General features: G+C 50.9%; 1 protein-coding gene across 1 annotated transcript in view; it reads right to left on the reverse strand.

The window, feature by feature from the left end:
- The window catches only part of LOC142889199 (uncharacterized), a 69,479-nt gene that overhangs the window by 15,604 nt on the left and 33,095 nt on the right, over positions 1-20,780 (reverse strand). The window contains exon 3 of the mRNA XM_076027860.1: positions 3,603-3,812. Within this exon, the coding sequence (XP_075883975.1) occupies positions 3,603-3,812 (210 nt within the window). The remainder of the gene's footprint in view (positions 1-3,602; positions 3,813-20,780) is intronic.

The following is a 20,780-nucleotide window of genomic DNA, read 5'->3' on the forward strand; positions in this document are numbered from 1 at the left end:
CCACGGCAAGTTGGACGGGCAGCGCCGAGCGACGCCGCCGCCGCCGCCGCGTTTCCCGCTGCGTCGCCGGGACATAAAAATGCATCGCCGTCCCCCTGATGTATACGCTCGCTTCTAGATTAGAGGTGAAGGCAGCGGGACGGCGGCAGCCGTGCGCATTACGTCGCTGCTGCTATTGTGTCTTTCATGCGGAGTTAACGAGCCGGAGGAGGAGGGAGGGAGAGGAGGTGGAGGAGGAGGTGGGAGGAGCCCTGGCCCACCAGTTGGCATGGCAACCGACACCAGAGGCGACAGCGTCAGGTGAGGAGGGAGGTGGTGGTGGGGGGGGCAAAGCTACCTGGTGGAAGGATGTCAGCTGGGGTCAATCGACAGGAAGTGATGGAAGCTCTGCTGCTGCTGCTGCTGCTGCTGCTGCTGCCACCAAATGTCAAGTAGGCCGCGGATCCCAGCCTGAGCAAACAATGTTTGTTCAGGCTGTGGCTGTGTGTGTGTGTGTGTGTGTGTGTGTGTGTGTGTGTGTGTGTGTGCGCGCGAGCGAATGGGAAGCCAGGTAACAAGAATAAGTGCTTCATTGCTGGTGAGACAAAAGGCTGCAGATTTCCTTCCCTCTTTTCTTCTTCATTTCTTTCTTTCTTCATTTTTCTTTGACAACCTGCCTCTGTGCTTGTGGCAGCGGCGGATGTCTCGGCAATTTCTCCTCGGGGAGTTTTTCCAGATTTTCAGATTTCGGTTTCACTGCGTTGTGCAACTCGCACCAGGTGCAAATGGCTCGCTAAGATGACATCGGTCAACAAACGTGGACAAAGCACAGGGAGAGAACGTTTGAATAAAGTTGCACAAACGCGATCTTCCTCTTTCCCTTCCTGCTGGTCCCTTCAGGTTCGGACGCAGCCAATCACACGCAGTCAATTTGCATATTTAATTTGGCATTGGTTTGTACAGCACAAAAAGCTTTTGGACACCTCACAATGGGGGGAGTGATGCAGTGTATTCAAACACATGCTGCCCAACTGGATCTTTCAGCAAGAAAACACAAGCCCTTAAAATTATTTGCCAAATATTTAAGCACAATAATTGGATTTGAGTAAGAATTTGAAGCCTGTCCAAAACCTTTCTTCCACTACTGTACAGTAGGAGGAGAGAGTTTGCCCTGTGACCTGGAGGTCCCGCATTCCATTCCAGGCCAAATACCCACACCAAAACTTTATTTAAACACATAATTGTTCCTGTTCGTGACCTCGACGCCCTTTTGCTGGTTTGCACCTCCTGTTCTATTCTATGAGTGTTGCCCTGTGTTGTGCACTGGATTTATTGATGCTTTTCTACGAGGCACACGCGTGAATTTAGCAGCACGTGGAGACCAAGAGAAAAAAAAAAAAAAAAAAAAACCCACAGGGACGATAAAGTGTTTGGAATTACGCTGCGGTGCGTCGTCCGTCATTTGTGATCCTTCCACTCCACGGCGAGAGGAGGTGGCGAGCGAGTAGAAATCACTCAACCGGCCGCTAAAGCTCAGCTTGAGATCGCTTAATCTACTTATGCTAAGTAAGCTCTCCTAGCAGAAAAAAAAATGAGCACTAAGAATAACTTTCAGAACCTTAAATAATTAATGAATCTGGGGGGAGCGAGGGGAGAGGAGGGGGGGCTCAGGGACATAGGAGCACATGCAGCAATGTCTATTCCTCTGTGGTGGTTGGCCAGTGGAAAGTTTGCATTCGGGCCAATTAGAACAGGAAGCGGCGCAGCAGCATGTAGCGATCGCGGTCGGCTCCAAAAGTGAGACACAAGTCGGAACTATTTTGATAATTCGCAGCATTTGCGGAGCAGAAATGTCAAAACCTCTTCCTCCCTTTTCCACGGAGGCCCCCCCACAACACGCCCGCCTGCGTTTTTCAGGTGAAGAAATAAAGTTTTTAATTAGGCACCCGAACGCTCGGCTTGCCAAACGTTCCATTTTGCCAATAAAGCGCAAAGACGGAAAGAAAAAATAAATAAATAAATCAGTTCTCTCGATTTATAAAACCGCCCCCCTCGGTTTCCATCCGCCGACTCAATTAAAGGTGTTAATGATGCGTTCCGTAACAGCGCCGGCCGCTTCGCAGCCACCTCCAGAACTAACCTTTAGCGTGGAGGCTAGCAATTCACCTGCGTCCAAAAGATACTCATCAGTTTAGAGGCGTTTTTATTTTCCAGCACAAACATCAAAACCTGCCGCTGTGCTTTCCTTCTCGCTGATCCGAGGCATCTGATCGACGAAGCGAGATTACAGCCAAGTAAAAAGCGCTGGGTTTGAAAACTGTGAGTCGCTCGCGTTCCCACGCGGACGTTCCAGCTTTGTGACTACAGAGGAACATAAATGTTTTGCCGCTCGGCGGGATGTAAAACCTTTGTTGGATGGCTTTTCCCGGTGTAATGTGGGGAATATTTGTCACTTATGAGAAGCGAAACTGCGATTGCGAATGATAAATCACTAAATGGAATGCGGCCCGCACAAACAGTCCACGCTCCCTTCGTTCAAACATCGCCATGGCTCGTTTGTTTGGTTTGTTTTTTGCAGTTGCAACTTCACGTGAGGAACTTTGCCGTGTGATCTGCTCAGAGTGACATCGATTAAAAAAACAAAAAAAACAAATCAGAAATGCAGCGATGGACTCTTCAAACCAAACACGTCTGCGTAACTGTGGATAGGATGTAAATATCTTGTTTGTTTGCTTCCTTTCTTACCCGATAAAAATAACTTATTTCATTTTATTTCTTTTCAGTTATTTTCTCATTTAATTTTCTTCTCTTTGCACTGCATTAACGCTGTAAATATGTCAATTTCCCCAATGTGGGATTGATAAAGTCCTTCTATTCCATCCGCCGGCCTGTCCTGCGGTTCACCTCTTTCCTCCCTGTTGCGTCTGATCTTCCCTTTCCTGTCCAGCCCTGCAGTAAACCCTGCCGTCCTGCTCTGCTCTCTCTCCTTCTCCTGTTCTGTTTTCCGGCTGGGCTCCGATCTGATCCGGCAAGCGTGTGTGTGTGTGTGTGTGTGTGTGTGTGTGTGTGTGTTGGGGGCAGCGGTGGACGAGGGGTGGGGCTGTGAGCCAGAGCCGCTCCGTGCTGATGGGGTCTCCCTGGATGAGAAACACATGGGCCGGCCCCCTCGCTCCATCAAAAACAACCGCGCGGAGGCCGAAGTTTGCCAGTGCACGTACGAGCGCGCGCTCGAATTTCCAAAATCGGTGAAATTTGTTCCGCGTTTGAAATGTCCTGCGTGTGTTTGAAAGCCAAAGTGAAAACAGAGAGAGAGAAAAAAAAAAAGCCCTGACTTTGTGCAAACGGAAGGCATAAGATTCGCGCACGCACGCACGCACTGGCGGCAAACCCCTGATTTTCTATTTACACACAATCAATTGTGTGTTTTTATCCCTCGTGATGAAATTTCCGATCTGGGCTCTGCACTGAAGCCACAGGACCAAATCCCCTGTACCGCTCACACTGCAGGTTTTCCCTTGTGGGGAAACATCTGCTGTGCAACACCACGGGCCCAAACATTTGCATTCGCTGAGTGACACAATCTATGGCGTGTGGTTCGAAGTCGGCGTTGGATGAGTTTGTACCTGTTGAGGAGGAGGAGGAGGAGGAGGAGGAGGAGGCGGCGGCGGCGGCGGCGGGCGAGGCTGCAGGTAGGGGCTCTGGGCGGGGCCTGCCGGGGTCTGCTGGGGGGGGCTGAAGTATGCTGGGGGGACCTGTTGCTGCTGTTGCTGCTGCTGCTGCTGCTGCTGCTGCTGGCTGTAAGCCCCCATCCCCTGCTGGCCGTACGGCGCCACCTGCTGAAGACCAGACCACACAGTCGTTAGCGGCGATTCGCTGACACCAGGAGTCGGCAACTTGCGGCTCTACAGCGACTCTCTCTCTATATATATATATATATATATCACACACACACACACACACACACAATATACGTACATACACACATACAAACAGTATGTATCCAACGGCGGTTTCTTCCATTTAACCCGATTTCCGTAAAATTCACCTGCGCAACACTGTCGGGTTGATACAAACAGGGCCTCTAACCATTCCCCAGCTTATCCCGATGACTTGGCCCTAATGGAAGGGTTGGGGGTAGCGGATAGGGGGGGGGGGGTAGAAGAGCAGGGGCTTCGCTGTTCAGGGCTTCGCCGGAGCCAAGTAGCGCGTGGCAGACGCGTGGCGGGGGAGGGGCGAGCAGGGACCGAGTGTAACAAGCTGGCAGCGATACAGATGCACTTTAAATCCTTCCTTGTTGTTTGTTATGGCTGCAGACAGCGCCAGGTGCTCCCCCCCCCCCCTCGCCTCCCCTCCTAACCCCCCTCCCCAGCCCCCCCCCCCCCCCCTACTCCTCCTCCTCTTCCAAGGGTTTCCTATGGAGGCTCCTCTTGTTAACACGCGCCGAAAGCCAAGCGCACGCCATTAAGTAACGCTTAAGAAGCGCAGCGACTGACTCGGCTTGACAACACTTATCATGTGATATATTTTCCCGCCACCCAGAATACAAAGTGGAGGCCCATTCATTTCAATGGAGCTGCTCACTCGGTACATATTCGCCAGAAAGGTTTTGGGGTTCCGAGTTTCTTCCACATAATGCGGCCCCCATAGAGCGTGCTCAGTAGCGTCACTTCCCATCGTACCTCTGGAACCCACGTGATGCATCGAGACGCATCGACCAATCAGAACGAGACACAGCCGCTGTGACGCTGTGACGTCACGCCAGAATAAAGTATTTTCTGGGGATCTTCTGGCCTTTCTAATTCTTTTTTTACATTTAAAGTCCACGATTAAAGAAAATCCTCAATGAAAAGATTCATTATGACCCGTTTTCAGCTTTTCACAGGTGCTCATTTTTGCGGTGCGGTCTATTGGAAAAATGATTGATGGGCCGTGTGGGATTTTCGGCTGCAGTACCTCGAATGGCCACTGGGAAATAAATTGCCTCGATGCAGTGTTGCCAGTCTGTTACCCAGTTCTTATAAAACATCCACGGTTCCACCACAAAAGGCTCTAATTCACAGGTGCAGGCTGCTTTCCCAGAAGTTCCAACTTCTAACCGTTCGCCCCCTCTTCAAAAACCTGTGGTGACAGACGGACTCGACGAGGGGGCGGAGCTCCACTTCACAGCGATTCGAATCGCAGTGACGCTGACACGATGTAACCGCTGCACTCTGGTCAGGTGAAAACCAGAAGCGAGTTCTGTTTTTTTTTTCTCTCTCTTTTTTTTTTTTTCAACAGCGACCGTTACGAGCTGGTGGGAGGGGGGAGGGGGGGGACCCGCTCGTAAAAAAAAAAAGAAAAAAGCCGGCTCGAGACTAATGGCTGGAGTGAGAATGTAGAGAGATCTGATCTGGGTTGCGGAGGGCAAGAGCAGATTAATATGTTTGAAAGCGTTTTGAAGAGCGATTTCCTTTGAGTGGGTGCAGGAGGGGGAAAAAGAAGAGGAAGAAAGAAATCTTCTCCCGGTCCTGGCAGGAGCGTTTCTTTTTTTTACTCCCTCACTCTCTGCGCTCTCTCTGAATGGAGATGATTGGACAATGTGGAATATTTTTCTCTTCAATGGGAATCTGATTAGAGAGGACAGGTCTTATGCGAGCGGGCCAGAGTGTCATTAGGGGCCGACGAGACGGACGGATGAGGTGAGATCAGTCCGGCTGGCACCGGGGTTAATAGCATGGCCCCGCTCATGCCAACAGCGCCACTGGATTCATTACCGCCAGTCAGGGACACACACACACACACACACACACACACACACACACAGTCCTGATACTCTCTAACGTTCACACAGCCCAGATTTCGCACAAAGCAATGTGTCGCGAATTTCGTCATTGGTTGATTCAACGATGCTGGATTTGATGTTTGCTCACATTGAAAGCGACCCGAGTGCGACATCTTCAGCTTGCAGCGACCTGCGTGCCTTCACGCTCTCTTTGGCTTCCGACTCGACAGAGGAAACGTTTTAAAAAACCCAGCGTGAACCACCGAACAGGGAGAAGAACTGACTCGTGAAGAAGTGATGCATCTTTTTTTTTTTTCTTTTTTTTTTTCCCCCAATGTGTCCAGTCTGTCTGTTTGGACTAGAGGCACCACTTTAAAGGTCAAAGGTTAAAGGGCCACTGAGACTGACACCCCCGCCTGAGTTCGATCCCTGGCGGGTCACACCAAAAATGCAACCTCAAGGGGGCGCACCTTTGGTGAAAGAGAAAAACATAACAAATCAATTTGCTGTGGCGACCCCTGGAGGGAACAGCTGGAAATATTTTCCTAATAACAGACGGTAAAGACGGCCAGAGCTGCTCTGAGCCGCTGGAGCGTGTTGGGGAAAAAAATAAATAAAAAATAAAAAATCAGAATTCGGCCTCTTGAACCGCAAAGTGTAAAATCCAGCTTTTCACACACAATGCAGTCATGAGATGTGGTTCAGAGGAGCAGCTCCACCTGCGCTGCCGAAAAGCTCCAGACCATAACACTCTTGTATTTGGGTCCTTTAAAATTGCCACAGTTGAGGGTTCATGTATAAAAAAAAAAACACACACACCTGAGACGAGGAATATACGTCACGGTGTATTGAGGTCACCAAGGTTTTTCATTTTGTACTTGTTCAAAAAAAAAAAACCCTCACTTTGAAACATATAAAAGCAAAACACTAGCTACACATATAAAAGCTATACACAATACTTTCTAATCGACATAAAAGCTTTTTTTTCTCCACACCAGGGGTTGGAAACCACTGAAGTGCAAAAATATCAGAAGCATAATAGCAACGTGTCAGCAGCTCGCCGCCATGGCAAACACTGGCTTGAACGGAGCAGCGCAATTACCACTGAAAAATAACACCGACGCGTCGCCCAGTAAGACACCAAAACATGTGGCGGTGAAAAAAAAAAAAAAGATCCATTAGCACCAATGAGCACGTCTGTGACTTGTGCAAATGGGTAAAAAAAAAAAAAAAAGAAAGAAAAAAGGGAGGATTCTCAGCTAGTGAAAGCAACAGTGGGGAGGTCCAAAATGTTTCGGAAACTAAAATGATGGCAAGGCAAACACCGGGCAATTACATCCACACATGCACAATGTAAGTGGAGTCAGTGAAAGCCAGAATTGGGCAACAAAGAGAACCAAATCACATTGCATTACATTACAGTGCAGCAATAGATAGAGCTCGTTTGGATCAATTATTTGGTTGACTTTATTTACATATCAGCACAAACACATCCAGTGGCCAGCAGCAGGCATTCGCAGTGTCCAGCATTTACAGTGAATAGTTTAGCCAACAATGGAAGAAAACAAGATACAGAAGAGAGACTTCCAGCATCTTCACTGCAACCCACTTACTAAAATGATTCAGTTCTTCTGAGGACCTGCGGTCACTGTTCTGCTCAACAGCTGAGGTGAAGACGACTTGAACCTGAAGTTTAAAGGGGTCCTATTATGAAAAACTGACTTTTTCAGCCCTTCAACGCGTCTTTCAGCGTTGCCAGCGTGTCATCGAACACCCCGAGAAGCAAAAATGACAACTTGGTTGTTTCTAGATGGACCGGCTTGTTCTGCGTAACTGTGCTGAAACAAGCTGTTTGGATTTTGGGCGGCTTTCTACATCACAAGCTGACCTGATCATCATAGTAACAGTTTCTTTTATTCTAAATGTGGGCTAAGCTTAGTCAGAGCTAATAGCAGGGAGCGGCTGGCCAACTCCCTGCTACTGGAGTAGCCTGTTCTAAGGGCGGAGCCACGGATGGAGCAGGTGGGGGAGGGGTGAAGAGCCAGGAGGGTCAGTCTGTCTGATGTTGAAGAGCCCAGGGTGCATCAGTGATGATGCAACCCAGTGCATCCAGGGGGAGGTTTTTTTTTTCCCCCAACAGAGTAGGTGTAAAGGCCTTGTTGATGTCAGGGGTCAGAGGTCAGAATGGTCAGACCGGACAGACCACACGACACTGCCAAGCGTGAAGAAGTGTGTACATATACAGTAGAGACTATTGGGAGACTACCAAGGTGGAGCTGTTAAGAGTGGATGGTTCGTGTCCAAATATGAAAGAAATCTTGTCAAATCTTTGTGTCTTGAGCGAAGCAACATTCGGCGTTTCCATGTGAACTGTTTTGCTGTTTTGATTAAAAGATTAGGGGGGAGCAGGATTTTTCAATTTGGGCTGAAAGAAGAAGAAGAAGAAGAAGAAGAAGGAGAAGGTGAAGTAGAAGAAGAAGAAGAAGAAGTAAGGGGAAAAAAGTCAATTTTCTTGAACGCGCTCGACAAGGGGGAGAGTGACGGATACACAAGCGGGTCGACAGACAATCGGGAGTGCCAGGTGAGGAAGAAGACAGACGTGAAGACAAATGAAGGAAAAAAAGGAACAAAAATACCGACAGTCGCTGGCGGAGACGGCGAGGCGGGCTGGAGGTCTAACAAGTAGCGACGCGTCACGCCGGCTTCGCTGAAGAAAGACGGATTCGTTTGAGAGAGAGAGAGAGCAGCTTCTGTTTGATTTGATCGCCCGGGGAGGGAGGGGGGGGGGCGACGGCGTGAACGCGGCGCGTCGTACCTGCTGCCTCTCGCAGGAAGAAAGAGAGAACGCGGGAGCGTCGAGGAAGAGCAAGTGGAGGAAATAAGACTCGGCGGCCGCCTCCCCGCTTTCCCACGCAGGTAGCCGCCAACAGCAGACGGCGAGATTTATCATAACGCCTGCTTTTTTCTTTTCTTTTTTTTTTTTTAAAGATGAAAGTCTGTAATGAAATGAGGACAGACGTCGGAGCGGCCGGGGAGGAGGAGCGACGGCTGCCGAGCGGACGTCCCGCCAAGCAAATGATTCACTCGCAGACAAACAGCGCGATGGGGAGAACAAGCCGACGCTGAAAGGGGCTCAATCGAAAATCTGTCAAAACAAAAGGCGATGCGAAAAAAGGCCGACAACAGAATCAGAATCACAATCAGAAGCCTTCGTTGTCATTGTAGAGAAAAGAGCATGCAGTGAAATTCGAGGTGCTCCTCCTGCTTGGCGTTCTTAAGAATGACTACATCCATCCATCATCCATCATCCATCATCCATCATCCATCCATCTTCAATACCCGCTTCTTCCTGCACTGAGGGTCCCGGGGGTCTGCTGGAGCCTCTCCCAGCTGTCATAGGGCGAAGGCAGGGTGACACCCTGGACTTGTTCTCGCAATCTTGAAGATCTCATCCGAAAAGCTTCTTCAGTTCCGAGCTTTCTCCAGAACTGAAGAAGCCGTTTGGATGAGAGGCGGAGTCCAGTTGCCCTAACTTGACCCTTCCGCTTTAAAGTGAAATCTGAAAAGTAAAATAAGAACGGTGCAGTGTGCAAATAAATGACAGGAGAGGATTTAAATGGTCACTGGGCAGTGTCAGCTGACTTCACGTGTTCGGTTGGTGCCACATGTTGAGACGGTTCTTCAAACACTTCTAAAGGTTTGAATTGCATCTGGTGGTGACGGCTCCCAGAGAGAAGCTCTCCCTCACCGCCACCCCTCCCACTACTGCCACGCTCGGCTGGGGGGGGTGTGTGTGTGTGGGGGGGGTAAACAGGCCCGCCCGCCGTCAGCCGTCTTAAATCAAGCGCTTAAAAAGCCGAGACGCGGCAACGAGACGCCGCTTGTAGTTCAGCCGGGTCAACGAGCAGTAAGACGGCCATTTCTTCTCCAGAGCGCTGTCACAGCGGCGACACGGCTGGGTGGGTGGGTGGGGACCGTCAGGTCGCCGTCTTTTGAGTGACAGACGGGCTCGGCCAACCGGAGCCGCCGCACCCGTGCCCCCCCGCCGTCACCCCCCAAGGAACATAAGTTCCCGCCGCACACAAAAAAAAAAAGAAGCACATTTGGCGTTCCGAGGGTTCGTCGACCCCGAACCGAGATCTGGTTCCGTGACCCGCAAAGTGACAAACGCCATCGCGGCTGTTTCCACATCAGCGAGATGAGGCAGGAGAAGAAGAAGAAGAAGAAGAAGAAGAAGAAGAAGAAGAAGAAGAAGAAGTTAATGTCAGGGCTGAATGATCATCGTCTTTGATAACGACGTGATGAAGTTTGATCTTTGGTCGACGGAGCAACAATATGCAAATGCATGAAGACAGTAATCGAAAGTGAAGGCAACCATAATATGCAGAGTTACACAAAATAATGCACACACACTCATCAGGAAAAGAAAAACTTGCAAAAAAATATAATTTATTTAAGAACTTCTACACATACAGGTCACTTGCATTAATCTCTTGATGTCTGAATAAATTTGGTATTAAAATATTCATACAAGTTTTTCTTTTCCTGATGTGTGTGTACGCTACTTTGGCTGAGTCAATACTTGATATTATGTTCAGGTTTGGATCAGGTTCAGTCAATAGACCAACACCTGAGCTAATAATCAGATTCAGACAGCGCTATGGAGCGCACGAGCACCTGAACACACCGTCATGTTGAATTGGCTCTAATTGGCCTGTATGCAATAAGAAAAGAAAAAAAAAAAAAAAAAAAAAGGTGGTGGTGGTGGAGGTGGAGGAGGTGGAGGCGGGGGTGGGGGTGGGGGGAGGGTTGTGAGTGAAAGGGGCCTACAAGCAATCGAGATTCAGAGGAGCCGACGGAGAATAAAGTGGAAGAGAAGATCCACGCACGCGAGCGAAGGCGGAGGGCCGTCGGGGAGAGTGAGAGATTTAAAGGGACGGGCGGCGAGACGTCCCACACGACACAGACGGAGGGAGGCGGTTAGCGAGCCAGACGCAGACGGAGAGATAGGCGGCGGAGACGAGGGGCGACGTGGGCAAGCGAGAAGAGAGGGAGGAGTGGGGGGGGGGGGTGGATGTAGACGGAGGGGTAAGACGTGAGGGACTGTTCCTTTAAGCACACAGAAGGGAGGGGTTGGGGGGGCGAGGGAGGGGGGAGCCATCAAGAGACGCACACTTCCTGTTTCCCACAGGAACAGCAGGTGAGCATAATTCATTGATTACCGATAATGAGCTCAGGCGAGAGCGCCGGCGGTGGAGGAGGAGGAGGAGGAGGAGGAGGAGGAGGAGGAGGAGTGAGAAGAGTCAGCGGTGGTTTTATAGCCGCGCTGTGTCAGCCAATCAGAGAGAAGCAGTGGAGGAAAAAAAAAAACACGTTGAAGGTCAGAGGAAAGAAAGTGCGCAAATCAGCGAGAAGATAGTGACCAACGGAGGAGGAGCAGAGGGAGACTTTTCAAAGTCCTTCAGCGTTTGTCTCTTGGAAGGTGATTGGATGAAGCTTCTGGTCGTTCATTCGAGCGGGCCAACCAGATTCTTCCACTGCTTTTGAAATCGCACAGAAGCAACGCAGCTACAGCTTTCTAAATAAACCCCTGCCAAAGAGAATTTAAATGTTCTTACTCAAACAAGCAGCGCTGACGTTTCTTCTTTTGAATTTGAAAATGCTCCCTGGTCCTAATAGAACTGAGCAGATTAGCAGCCAAGCCAAGCTAGCCTCTTTAGCCAGAGCCCGGCTAACCTGTAGCTCCCTGCGTTGCTTTCCGTCTTCCTCTGGACTTCGGGGGTGAGAGCCTCTTCAGGCTGAGTGAGAGAAACGCTTGTTTTATGAGGTCAAACTAGGAGTTATTCTTTACTATTGGAGGTGGAGCGCCAAAGTTGATTGACCGAATGTGGAAGTAGCCACAATAGGGACCCTATTCCATCAATTTACCCCAGAGTGGATTTATTTTTCCACAAGAAATTTGCGTTAACTCCGTTTCGTTTCCTCCACTGTTCCCCCTCAAGTGAGTCTTGTAGGGCCTCCAAACTATTTAAGGTGGAGCCACGTGACTTGCATGAAGGTTCTTCTGAGGCAGACAACAGACGCCGGCGCGGCTATAAGCAGAGAAAACTATCATCTCTGCAGAAAGCACCCGCTAACAAACAGACGCTACTTTCAAAACACATTTCCACTCAGGTGGGCTCAATCACTGAAGGGGTGGTTGCACGCGCGCACACACACACACACACAAAAAAAAACACAGCATTAAAATAATTCCATTTGTAAACAAAGTGGAAAAATTGAGTGTGCGCCGTCTTCTCGCTCAGACTCTCCGGCTGCGGTTCACTGCATCTAAAAGCCAAAGGCGGATAATCAAAGGAGATTTCAGCGAGCGAGCGCAGCGGGGAGACGGTGAGGGAGAAATGGCAGTGTTGACAGATCTGTCAGTCAAAAGCACGGAGGGGGAAAAAAAGTAAGTGTAGAGGCATCAAAAACCGAAGCGACATCTGTGGTTGTCTCTCTCGCTCTCTCTCTCTCTCTCTCTCTCTCTTCTGACTGCTCCAGCGTGTTCGCTGTAAGTGGATGAATCATTCAAATGACTTCGGTGTTTTGTTTTGGGTTTTGTTTTTTTTTCTTCTCTCCTTCAGGTGACCACGTCTTTCTTCGCGTTTCCTGCCTCCGGCTGTCTGACCTCAAGCCGCAGGAGCGGCAGGAGAGGGAGGAGAGGAGAGGGAGGGAGGAGAGGGAGGCCGAAAAACAACTTGAGTGGTGGCTGAGGAACAACACTGAGCTGCTTCATTAGAGCTCACGGTGACAGATGAGGTCAAAGCTTTGAGGCCATAAAGAAACAGATCCTTGTGAGATAGATGGATAGATGGATAGATGGATGGATAGATGGATAGATGGATAGATGGATAGATGGATGGATAGATAGATAGATAGATAGATAGATAGATAGATAGATAGATCTACTCTGCGTTCAAAAACTAAGCTGAATAAACATGTATAATGATAGCTTCATATTTAACAATGCCAAACTACAGATGTTACAATAAAAACACTGCATGTGTGAAATCTTTGTGCTAATTGTTCCAGAGATTCTTTCCCACAATACTAATGTCGGCGAGAAGAACACAGAAGGGAAACGAGTGAAATTTTTCCGCGCGCGCGACAGTGGGACGTCTTCGCTCTTTCATCATCGCATTCATGTTCAAACGGCGTACAAGCACTGAAACTGTGTCAGCCGGCGCCGCGCGAGTGGAAACAACTCCAGTGTGAGCTGACGGCAAAAAATATCCACCAGCTGCAAATTGCTCATCTCATCTCGGCGACGGCGGGTTCGGAAACCACCGTTAATTATTGGACCGCACGCACGCACGCACGCACGCACGCACTTTCTCACAACAGCACATTCCACCAGAGGACAAACACACAACACGGGCATTTTTCTATGATTTTGAATGGCTTTTGAACGCGAGCTACCTGTCGGTCAGCTCCACGTCCGCACAGACAACACACCCGGCTGGTCCGTCGGCTTTCTCCGCCACGCAAGCCGGGCCGCGTGCACCCGTCAGCCGCGGCGGGGCCGCTCGGTGAGTCGGTCGGCCCCCTCAAACGAAAAGCAGAGTTCTGGAAAGCTGCCAGCCCGATGCTTTGTCTTCCCCCCCCCCCCCCCCCCCCCCGGCTGTCGGATCGCTGACGGCGGACCAAGATCAAGAAAGTTTCCTCCAGCGAGGAGGGCGCGCGGCGCGGCGCTGTTATGATGGACGGCGTCGCCAGAGAATGCATCACATTCCACAACTGAGGAAGGTCTGGGGCCCTTTTGGCTGCAGCGTAGCGGCATAGCGGCTCTCCTTGATAGGGGGACTTCCCTTTGCGTTTCTGTCTCAAAGCACCTGTTGAGAATGAAGTTGAACAAGGATTCTGTCCGACGCAGTCAACACCGAAAAGTTTTCCGCAAATATCTCCAGACAAAATGTGAAGTTGAGTCAAGCAGCAACCGGCTGGGGGGGGAGGGGGGGGTTAATTTGGGCGATGTACCAGTGAGGCATCAGTGCCCCTTGTGACATCACTTCCGGACCAGCACGCTTTCGCAGACACTATCGGGAAAAGCAGCAAAATATGCAACGGATGGACTTGAACTCATCTCTGCAGAGCTCGCTGGCGATTCCCATTTCAAATATTTATTTTAATTTCACTTTCAGAAGGTTGGTGCACTTCACTTCATCACTGCATATTTCCAATCCCCAAGTCAAACACAGTGACTGTTGCCTGGCGATAACATCAAGACTTCTGCCTGATAAGACACGCACGCACCAGCGCGCCCGTGTGTTTTCCCTCTTTCTCTGCGTTCTCATCATTCTGAAGACCGCCAAAAGTTCCGCTCCACCACCACCCCATCCCCCCTCCTCCCCTCCCCCCTTCCTCTGTCTCTCTTTTTTTTTTCCCTCCCTCCATCTAATTCTGGCTTTCTGCTCGCATCAATTGACGGCCGGCTGCGACGAGCGTCGTTCCGGGCAGAGCCGTAATGGAGACGTTCGCAGAGGGAAAGCGGCGCAGGTTCACGCTCTCTCTCTCTGATGTGGGTGTGTGTGTGTGTGTGTGCGTGTGTGAACAGCGATTTATTTTTTTTCCCCTCGCCTTTCCCTTTTTTTTCCTTTCCTTTGTGTGTGTGTGTGTGTGTGTGTCTGCGTGTGCAAGAGAGAGAGCCTCTGGGCCTCGTGCCACTAGCTCCAAATGTTTTCCCCTACTAAACTCCTGACCTCAATCTGCGGCCAAGAAAGACAGAACAGAGAGGGGAAATTGAGACAGAAGACGAAGGGAGGGGAAAAACAGATTTGGAGCGGGGGAAGGGCTCCAAAAATAAAAGAAAAAAACTGATCTGGGCGAGCGGCAGGGAAGAGAGCTTCGTGTTTGCGTTGGAGACGCGGTTCTAATTTCGGACACGGCCAGCAGAGGAGCAATCACGGTTGGGAAGGAAGTGAGACGCTGGCAGGTAAGACGTCCGGCGGGGGTTTAGCGTAGCCGCCTAGCGTCTCCGCTGGGTTTGTTTCTTCTCGCCCGCTTGCAGCCACGGCAGGCTCCGACTTGTGCAGGAGTCAATTACATCCGAGCACAGAGAGGGGAAGGAAGGTGCGCACGTGGGTGTGCGTGCGCGAGCGTGTTCCGACTGGAGGTCGGAACGAGTTTGTGCACCATTAGCGTCGCCGTACTAGCGACGTGCTCTAGCGTGCAGTGTTTTTGTCTCTTTCGAATCGGAGCACAAAGAAGTTTTTGGTAACTTTTGTTTTGCCAAATTCAGTCTGTGGTAGAGAGCGGAAGAGAGCCTTCAAGCTAAAGACATTAGCATGACACAAGCAGCAAGCGTGAACAAGCGTGATCGGCCTGTAGTCCGATCACCGCCATCGCCAATGGTCTTGGGATCCAGGTGAGGCCCACGTCGCGCTGTTGGCTTCACAGCGGATAACAGCAGGTTATATTTAGCTGGACAGAACCAGAATCAGTCAAGTTCTCCGCCTGCAACTCCACTAATTTATCAAAAGTCCCGCCTTCGACTCTCGACAGCGAGCAGCCTGAGGTGGGCGAAGAAGCTAAACGCAGGTAACATGTTGACGCATCCTCCCACCAAAATAAAACCACCGAGCCGCTGACTCCGACTTGACCTGTGTGAGCATCTAATCTGGGATAGAGAAGGGCAAAAAAGCGAGATGAATTCACGGCGAGCCAATTAGAGCGGCGTCAAATCCCCTCGTAACTCGTCAACGGTGACTCGCACCCTCCCCGCTTGCTCCACTTTCATCTCGCCGCTCTTTAATCTCATCAGTACGCGCAGACGGGCGTCGGCGGGCGAGAATCTCTCCGTAAGGAGAGAGCGAAAGAAAGAAAGAGAGAAAAAGAAACACTCAGCCTGTGACGTGCTACGCCGCATTCATAGCTAAATGATGCCGCGCAGACACACACACACACACAGACACACACACACACCTGGCTGAGTGGGAGTGATTCTGGTCTGCATGTGCAGTAGTGAGGAGGAGGAGGCGACAGCTGCGTTTTGTAATTGGACTAATGGCTGCAGTGAAAAGGTCTCATCCACCAGGTCGCATCTATACATCAAGAAATAGTTCCGCTCGCTCTCTGAGTGCTGCGTGCGTGCGTGTGTGTGCGTGTGTGTGCGTGTGTGCGTGTGCGTGCGTGTGTGTGCGTGTGCCTGCACTGCACACACACCAGTCCATCTTCCTTGATGTTGGACTTGGCAGATACACACTTTACATTGGTGTAATTGATGGCGTGAGGGAGGTGGAGGTGGGGGGGTGGGCGGGTTCTTCCCCCTCCCCTCCCCCCTCCTCCCCTCCTCTCTCCTCCTTAATGGCCGACGGCGCCTGATTGGCTGAGAGCCTCTGGGCCGCCGTGCGGGCAATAAAAGTTACAAATGAGCGCGGGGCTATTAGAGCCATTGACGTGTGCGGGGGGGGTGGCGGAGGGGGGAGGGGGGGCTAATTAATTGATCCTGAAACTTCATCTGTTCTGCAGCCAGGGAGGAACCTTTAATTAATCAGCCTTTTCCATATCACACTCTCGTCTCTGCACCTCCCTCTGTCCCTCCCTGATATCTCTTCTTCTTCTTCTTCCTCTTCTTCTTCTTCTTCTCTTTCTAACTTGTGTTGGGTTAAAGCGCCGAGGGTCCCACGGGCGAGCGGCGGCGTGTCTGAGTCCTGAGTTCAAGAGCGTTTCAAAGAGGAGCAGGAGGAGGAGGAGGAGGAGCAGGAGGAGGGTAGGAGTGGTCCCCTCCACTCCCGCCGTGGTTCCGGGCAGAGCGGGGGGGGGGGGGGGGGGGGGGGGGTCTGATTTATGGGGGGCTTCCCAGCCATCCGTCAGAGGCAGCAGCGCCGGCTGCATTAACCCCAGAGACAGCCCGACAACCCGGGGCCCCTAAGTGCTTCCAAGTGGCCCTTCACTACAGAGGACCCCCCCACACACACACACACACACACACACACACACACACACACACCCTGCACCGACCCCTTCCCTGCCAAGTTCTCAATCGATGTCGTAAATTACCCGTCCAACTCCCCAAAGTCAATGGAGCATGAGGAGGTGGAGGAGGAGGAAGTGGAGGAGGAGGAGGTGGAGAAGGAGGATGAGGAGGAGGTGGAGAAGGAGGAGGAGGAGGAAGTGGAGCAGGAGGAGGAGGAGGAGGAGGAGGATGAGATGGAGGCACAGGGGGATGATGAGGAGGAGGAGACGGCCAAGGACTTTTACCAGCTCTTTGTATTAATGGCGACTTAAAAGCCCAATCGACATATTTTATTAATTAATTTATTAATTAACTTATTTTATGTCTTTAGAGCCGAGCCGTCGTAAAAAGAATAAAGGACAGCGCCGGAGTACGTCGTGCTGATGAGCCGTCGCCGGAGACTCGTCGTCTTCAGACGATGACCAATATTTTTTTAGATGCACCTTCGGAACGAATCACAGCTGCTGCTGCTGCTGCTGCTGCTGCTGCTTCTATAAACATATGTTTCTACCTGACACCTTGTGACCTTCTAGAAGTTAAAACGACAGGCGTCAGTGTCTCTATATTCAGAAATAACCCCGGGGTTCCTTCAGAAGGGCCAGCAGTGTTTTTTTGTTTTTATTTACGATGATGTTCAGCAGTAAGCAGCAGCAGCAGCAGCAGCAGCAGCAGCAGCAGCAGCCGTTAATTCCGGGCCGATGCTGCGGCCCCACAGGTCCAACTCTGCTTCCGCTCCACTTTAAATGTTTGTCTTTGATTTATTTGGCTGTGAGAGTGTGAGGAACAAACAGCCAACGGTGGAGACTGACTCACCCTCCTCCCTCTTCTCTCTCTCTCTCTCTCTCTCTCACACACACATCCACACCACTTTTATTCCCCACCATATTTCCTCCTTCCTGCTCCACCACCCGACCTGCTTCCTCACATCGCGCGCTAATGTTTCCTTCAAACTCTTCTGCCGTCTGGGTCGATCACAGGAAACTTTTCTTTTCTTTTTTTCTAACTTCCAAAACGCACTCGCGTGGCCTCTCGGCTGTAACGTTTCTCTTTGTCTCCCCTTTCCACCCTCCACTCCTCCCGCTCTCTTCGCTCTTGACTTCACAGTGGCAGCAGCTGAAACGCTCGACGCTGTGGAGGAGGCTCGTTTCAAGCAGGCGCTGGTGCAGGTTCCTCCTGGAGGCGGCGGAGGATCCGTGCCTGAGCACGCCTGGCCTGCCGTGGCTGGATTAAGGCAAGAGGGAGGGCCTCCAGCCTCCAGCGCAGGGCCTAATTGGAGGATGTGTCAGGGCGTGCACGTGCACGTGCACCGCGGGGTTGGTGGTGGTGGTGTGTGTGTGTGGGGTTGGGCAGAGGGAGAGGAAGAGGAGGAGGAGGAGGCTGAGCTGCGAGGTCTGAACAGGTCAACAAGTTGTTTGTGTGTCAACACATACACACACGCACACACACATAGGATGACTTACATATAAAAAAAAAAGCTGCGCACATGCACAGAAAAAAAAAAAGCTTTTATCTAAATTCCCAGTTTTACTCTCCAACCTTTTCACCTTTTTCTAACACGCCCTCTGCACATCGGGCTAACTGGTGGCTCTAGTTTTGCATGAGTGTGAGTGTGGACCGACTCCGTGTGGCCCCTCCGGTGACCCGGCCCCTCCCTCCAGGGTGTGACCCCGCCTTCGAACCTAAGACCAACTGGGAGGGGCTCCAGCGACCAGGAGTGGAGGTGACAGAAAAGGCAGTGATGGCCACCAGACGACCAGACGAAGACGAGCAGGAGGATGATGAGTAGTGAGGTGTCTGGTCAACACTGATGTCATTGATTACAGCTGCCATTAGTCACTAATTCTTACTGGTTATTGGTTTATTGGACAGGCAGTTCAGGTGAAGAAATACATCTAGCAGTGATTTAGTATTGCCTGGCAGGTCACCTATCTATCCATCTATCTATCTATCTATCCATCCATCCATCTATCCATCCATCCATCCATCCATCTATCTATCCATCCATCCATCTATCCATCCATCCATCCATCTATCTATCCATCTATCCATCTATCCATCTATCCATCCATCCATCCATCTATTCATCCATCCATCCATCTATCTATCCATCTATCCATCTATCCATCCATCCATCTATTCATCCATCTATTCATCCATCTATCCATCCATCCATCCATCCAGCCATCCATCTATCCATCCGTCTATCTATCCATCATCTATCCATCTATCCATCCGTCTATCTATCCATCTATCCATCTATCTATCCATCCATCCATCTATCCACCTATCTATTCATCTATCTATCCATCCATCCATGTATCCATCTATCCATCCATCCATCCATCCATCTATCTATCCATCCATCTATCCATCCGTCTATCCATCCATCTATCTATCCATCTATCATCCGTCTATCTATCCATCTATCTATCCATCTATCCATCCGTCTATCTATCCATCTATCCATCTCTCTATCCATCCATCTATCCATCCATCTATCCATCCATCCATCCATCCATCTATCCATCCATCTATCTATCTATCTATCTATCCATCCATCTATCCATCCGTCTATCCATCCATTTATCCATCCATCTATCCATCCATCCATCTATGTCATTATGGCTGGTCATAATAATGACTCCTTCTCAAATGATGAAATGCCTGCAATGGTGTCAGACTGCGCCTCCAAACACACCATTCAGGCCTGAACTCCCGTCTATGAGGACATTTGAAGATCAGCTGCTGGACGAGACGCACCGGTGGGAGTTGATTTCAAGCGAGTGTTTTGGAAAGGATGTCAAAATGGAAAGGCGACGGCACGATGGCAGTGGACCTTTAGACCGGCCATCCCCCTTACACACGCACGCAGAGTTCCAGGAAGACGGACGTGAGCGGCTCATCTCGGCTGACGTCAGGTTGCCTGGCAACGTCCCAGCATGCTCGGTTATTACCACGAGCCGAGGTCTCAGCCCCCGAAAGCCCCCGATGCATCATGGGGGATTGCGTTTGCCGCGTCTTACATCACCCGCATAAACCCAACCACCCCTCCGCCTCCGCCTCCCCCTGACTCCGCCTCCCCCTGACTCCCCCACCAACCCTGGATCTTCATCGCCCGCTGATCCTCAGGACGCTTTTCGCAACTCGCCCGAGATCAACAAGCGGGTGCTCGCTCTCTAACCCCTTCCCCCCATTCCCCTCCACGGACCACCCCTCCAACCCACACACACACACACACACACACACTCACACACATCCTCCTTATGCGAATTTCTAATTTCTCAGTTATTTTTGATGGGTAATTAACAGACGCTTAAAGACTCGACGCGCGCTGCACATCAGAGGAGTTTCTCCCCATACCCCACTCCCCTGCCCCCCCGCCGACCCGTCCCGACCCCTCCCCCACCCCCGACCCCCTGACCGCTACTTTGTAGGTGAGGCTCATTACGCTCGTCCAAGAGCGCAGAATTAAGCCTCCTCCTCCTCCTCCTCCTCCTCCTCCTCCTCTTCCAACGAACTCATTACAGCGAGCTAGATCTCGCCCGCCGCGGACGGGCAACGCAACGGCGCCGCTTTTTTTTTTTTTTTTTTTCTTAAAGCCAGAGACGGATAATTAGAAACTTTAGACGCAATGCTTTTTTTTCTCCCATGGCTGCGGCCAGAGAGAGAGAGAGAGAGAGAGGAGCTAATTCTATTTGAGCTAATTACGTTTCCTTCGCGCCACGCCGAGGGCCCCCACGTAATACGCCCGAGGATTTCATCACAAAACAGCAGCGGGCGGGGCCGGAGGGGGCGGATGCAGTTTGCCGTGCGTGAGCAGAGCGGACGTCAGTATGCGTCGGCCCGGCATCGCCGTCTGTCCTCCAAATGTTCGGCCTTCGGTGGCCCCTGATTGTTGGCGCTTCACGGTGGGAGACATCAGAGCGGCTCCATCGTGGAGATGTTCCAGAAGAGGAGGTGGACGGAGGCGGGAGGAGGTTTGATTGTCCCAGAGGTCTGAAGCTGGGTGAACAGCAGGTCAGGATCAGGAGCAGGATCCACACA

This window comes from Nelusetta ayraudi, unplaced genomic scaffold (genome assembly GCF_046127955.1).
Source record: "Nelusetta ayraudi isolate G7.1 ecotype Tasmania unplaced genomic scaffold, CSIRO-AGI_Nayr_v1 ptg000021l, whole genome shotgun sequence".
Classification (NCBI taxonomy): Eukaryota; Metazoa; Chordata; class Actinopteri; order Tetraodontiformes; family Monacanthidae; genus Nelusetta; species Nelusetta ayraudi.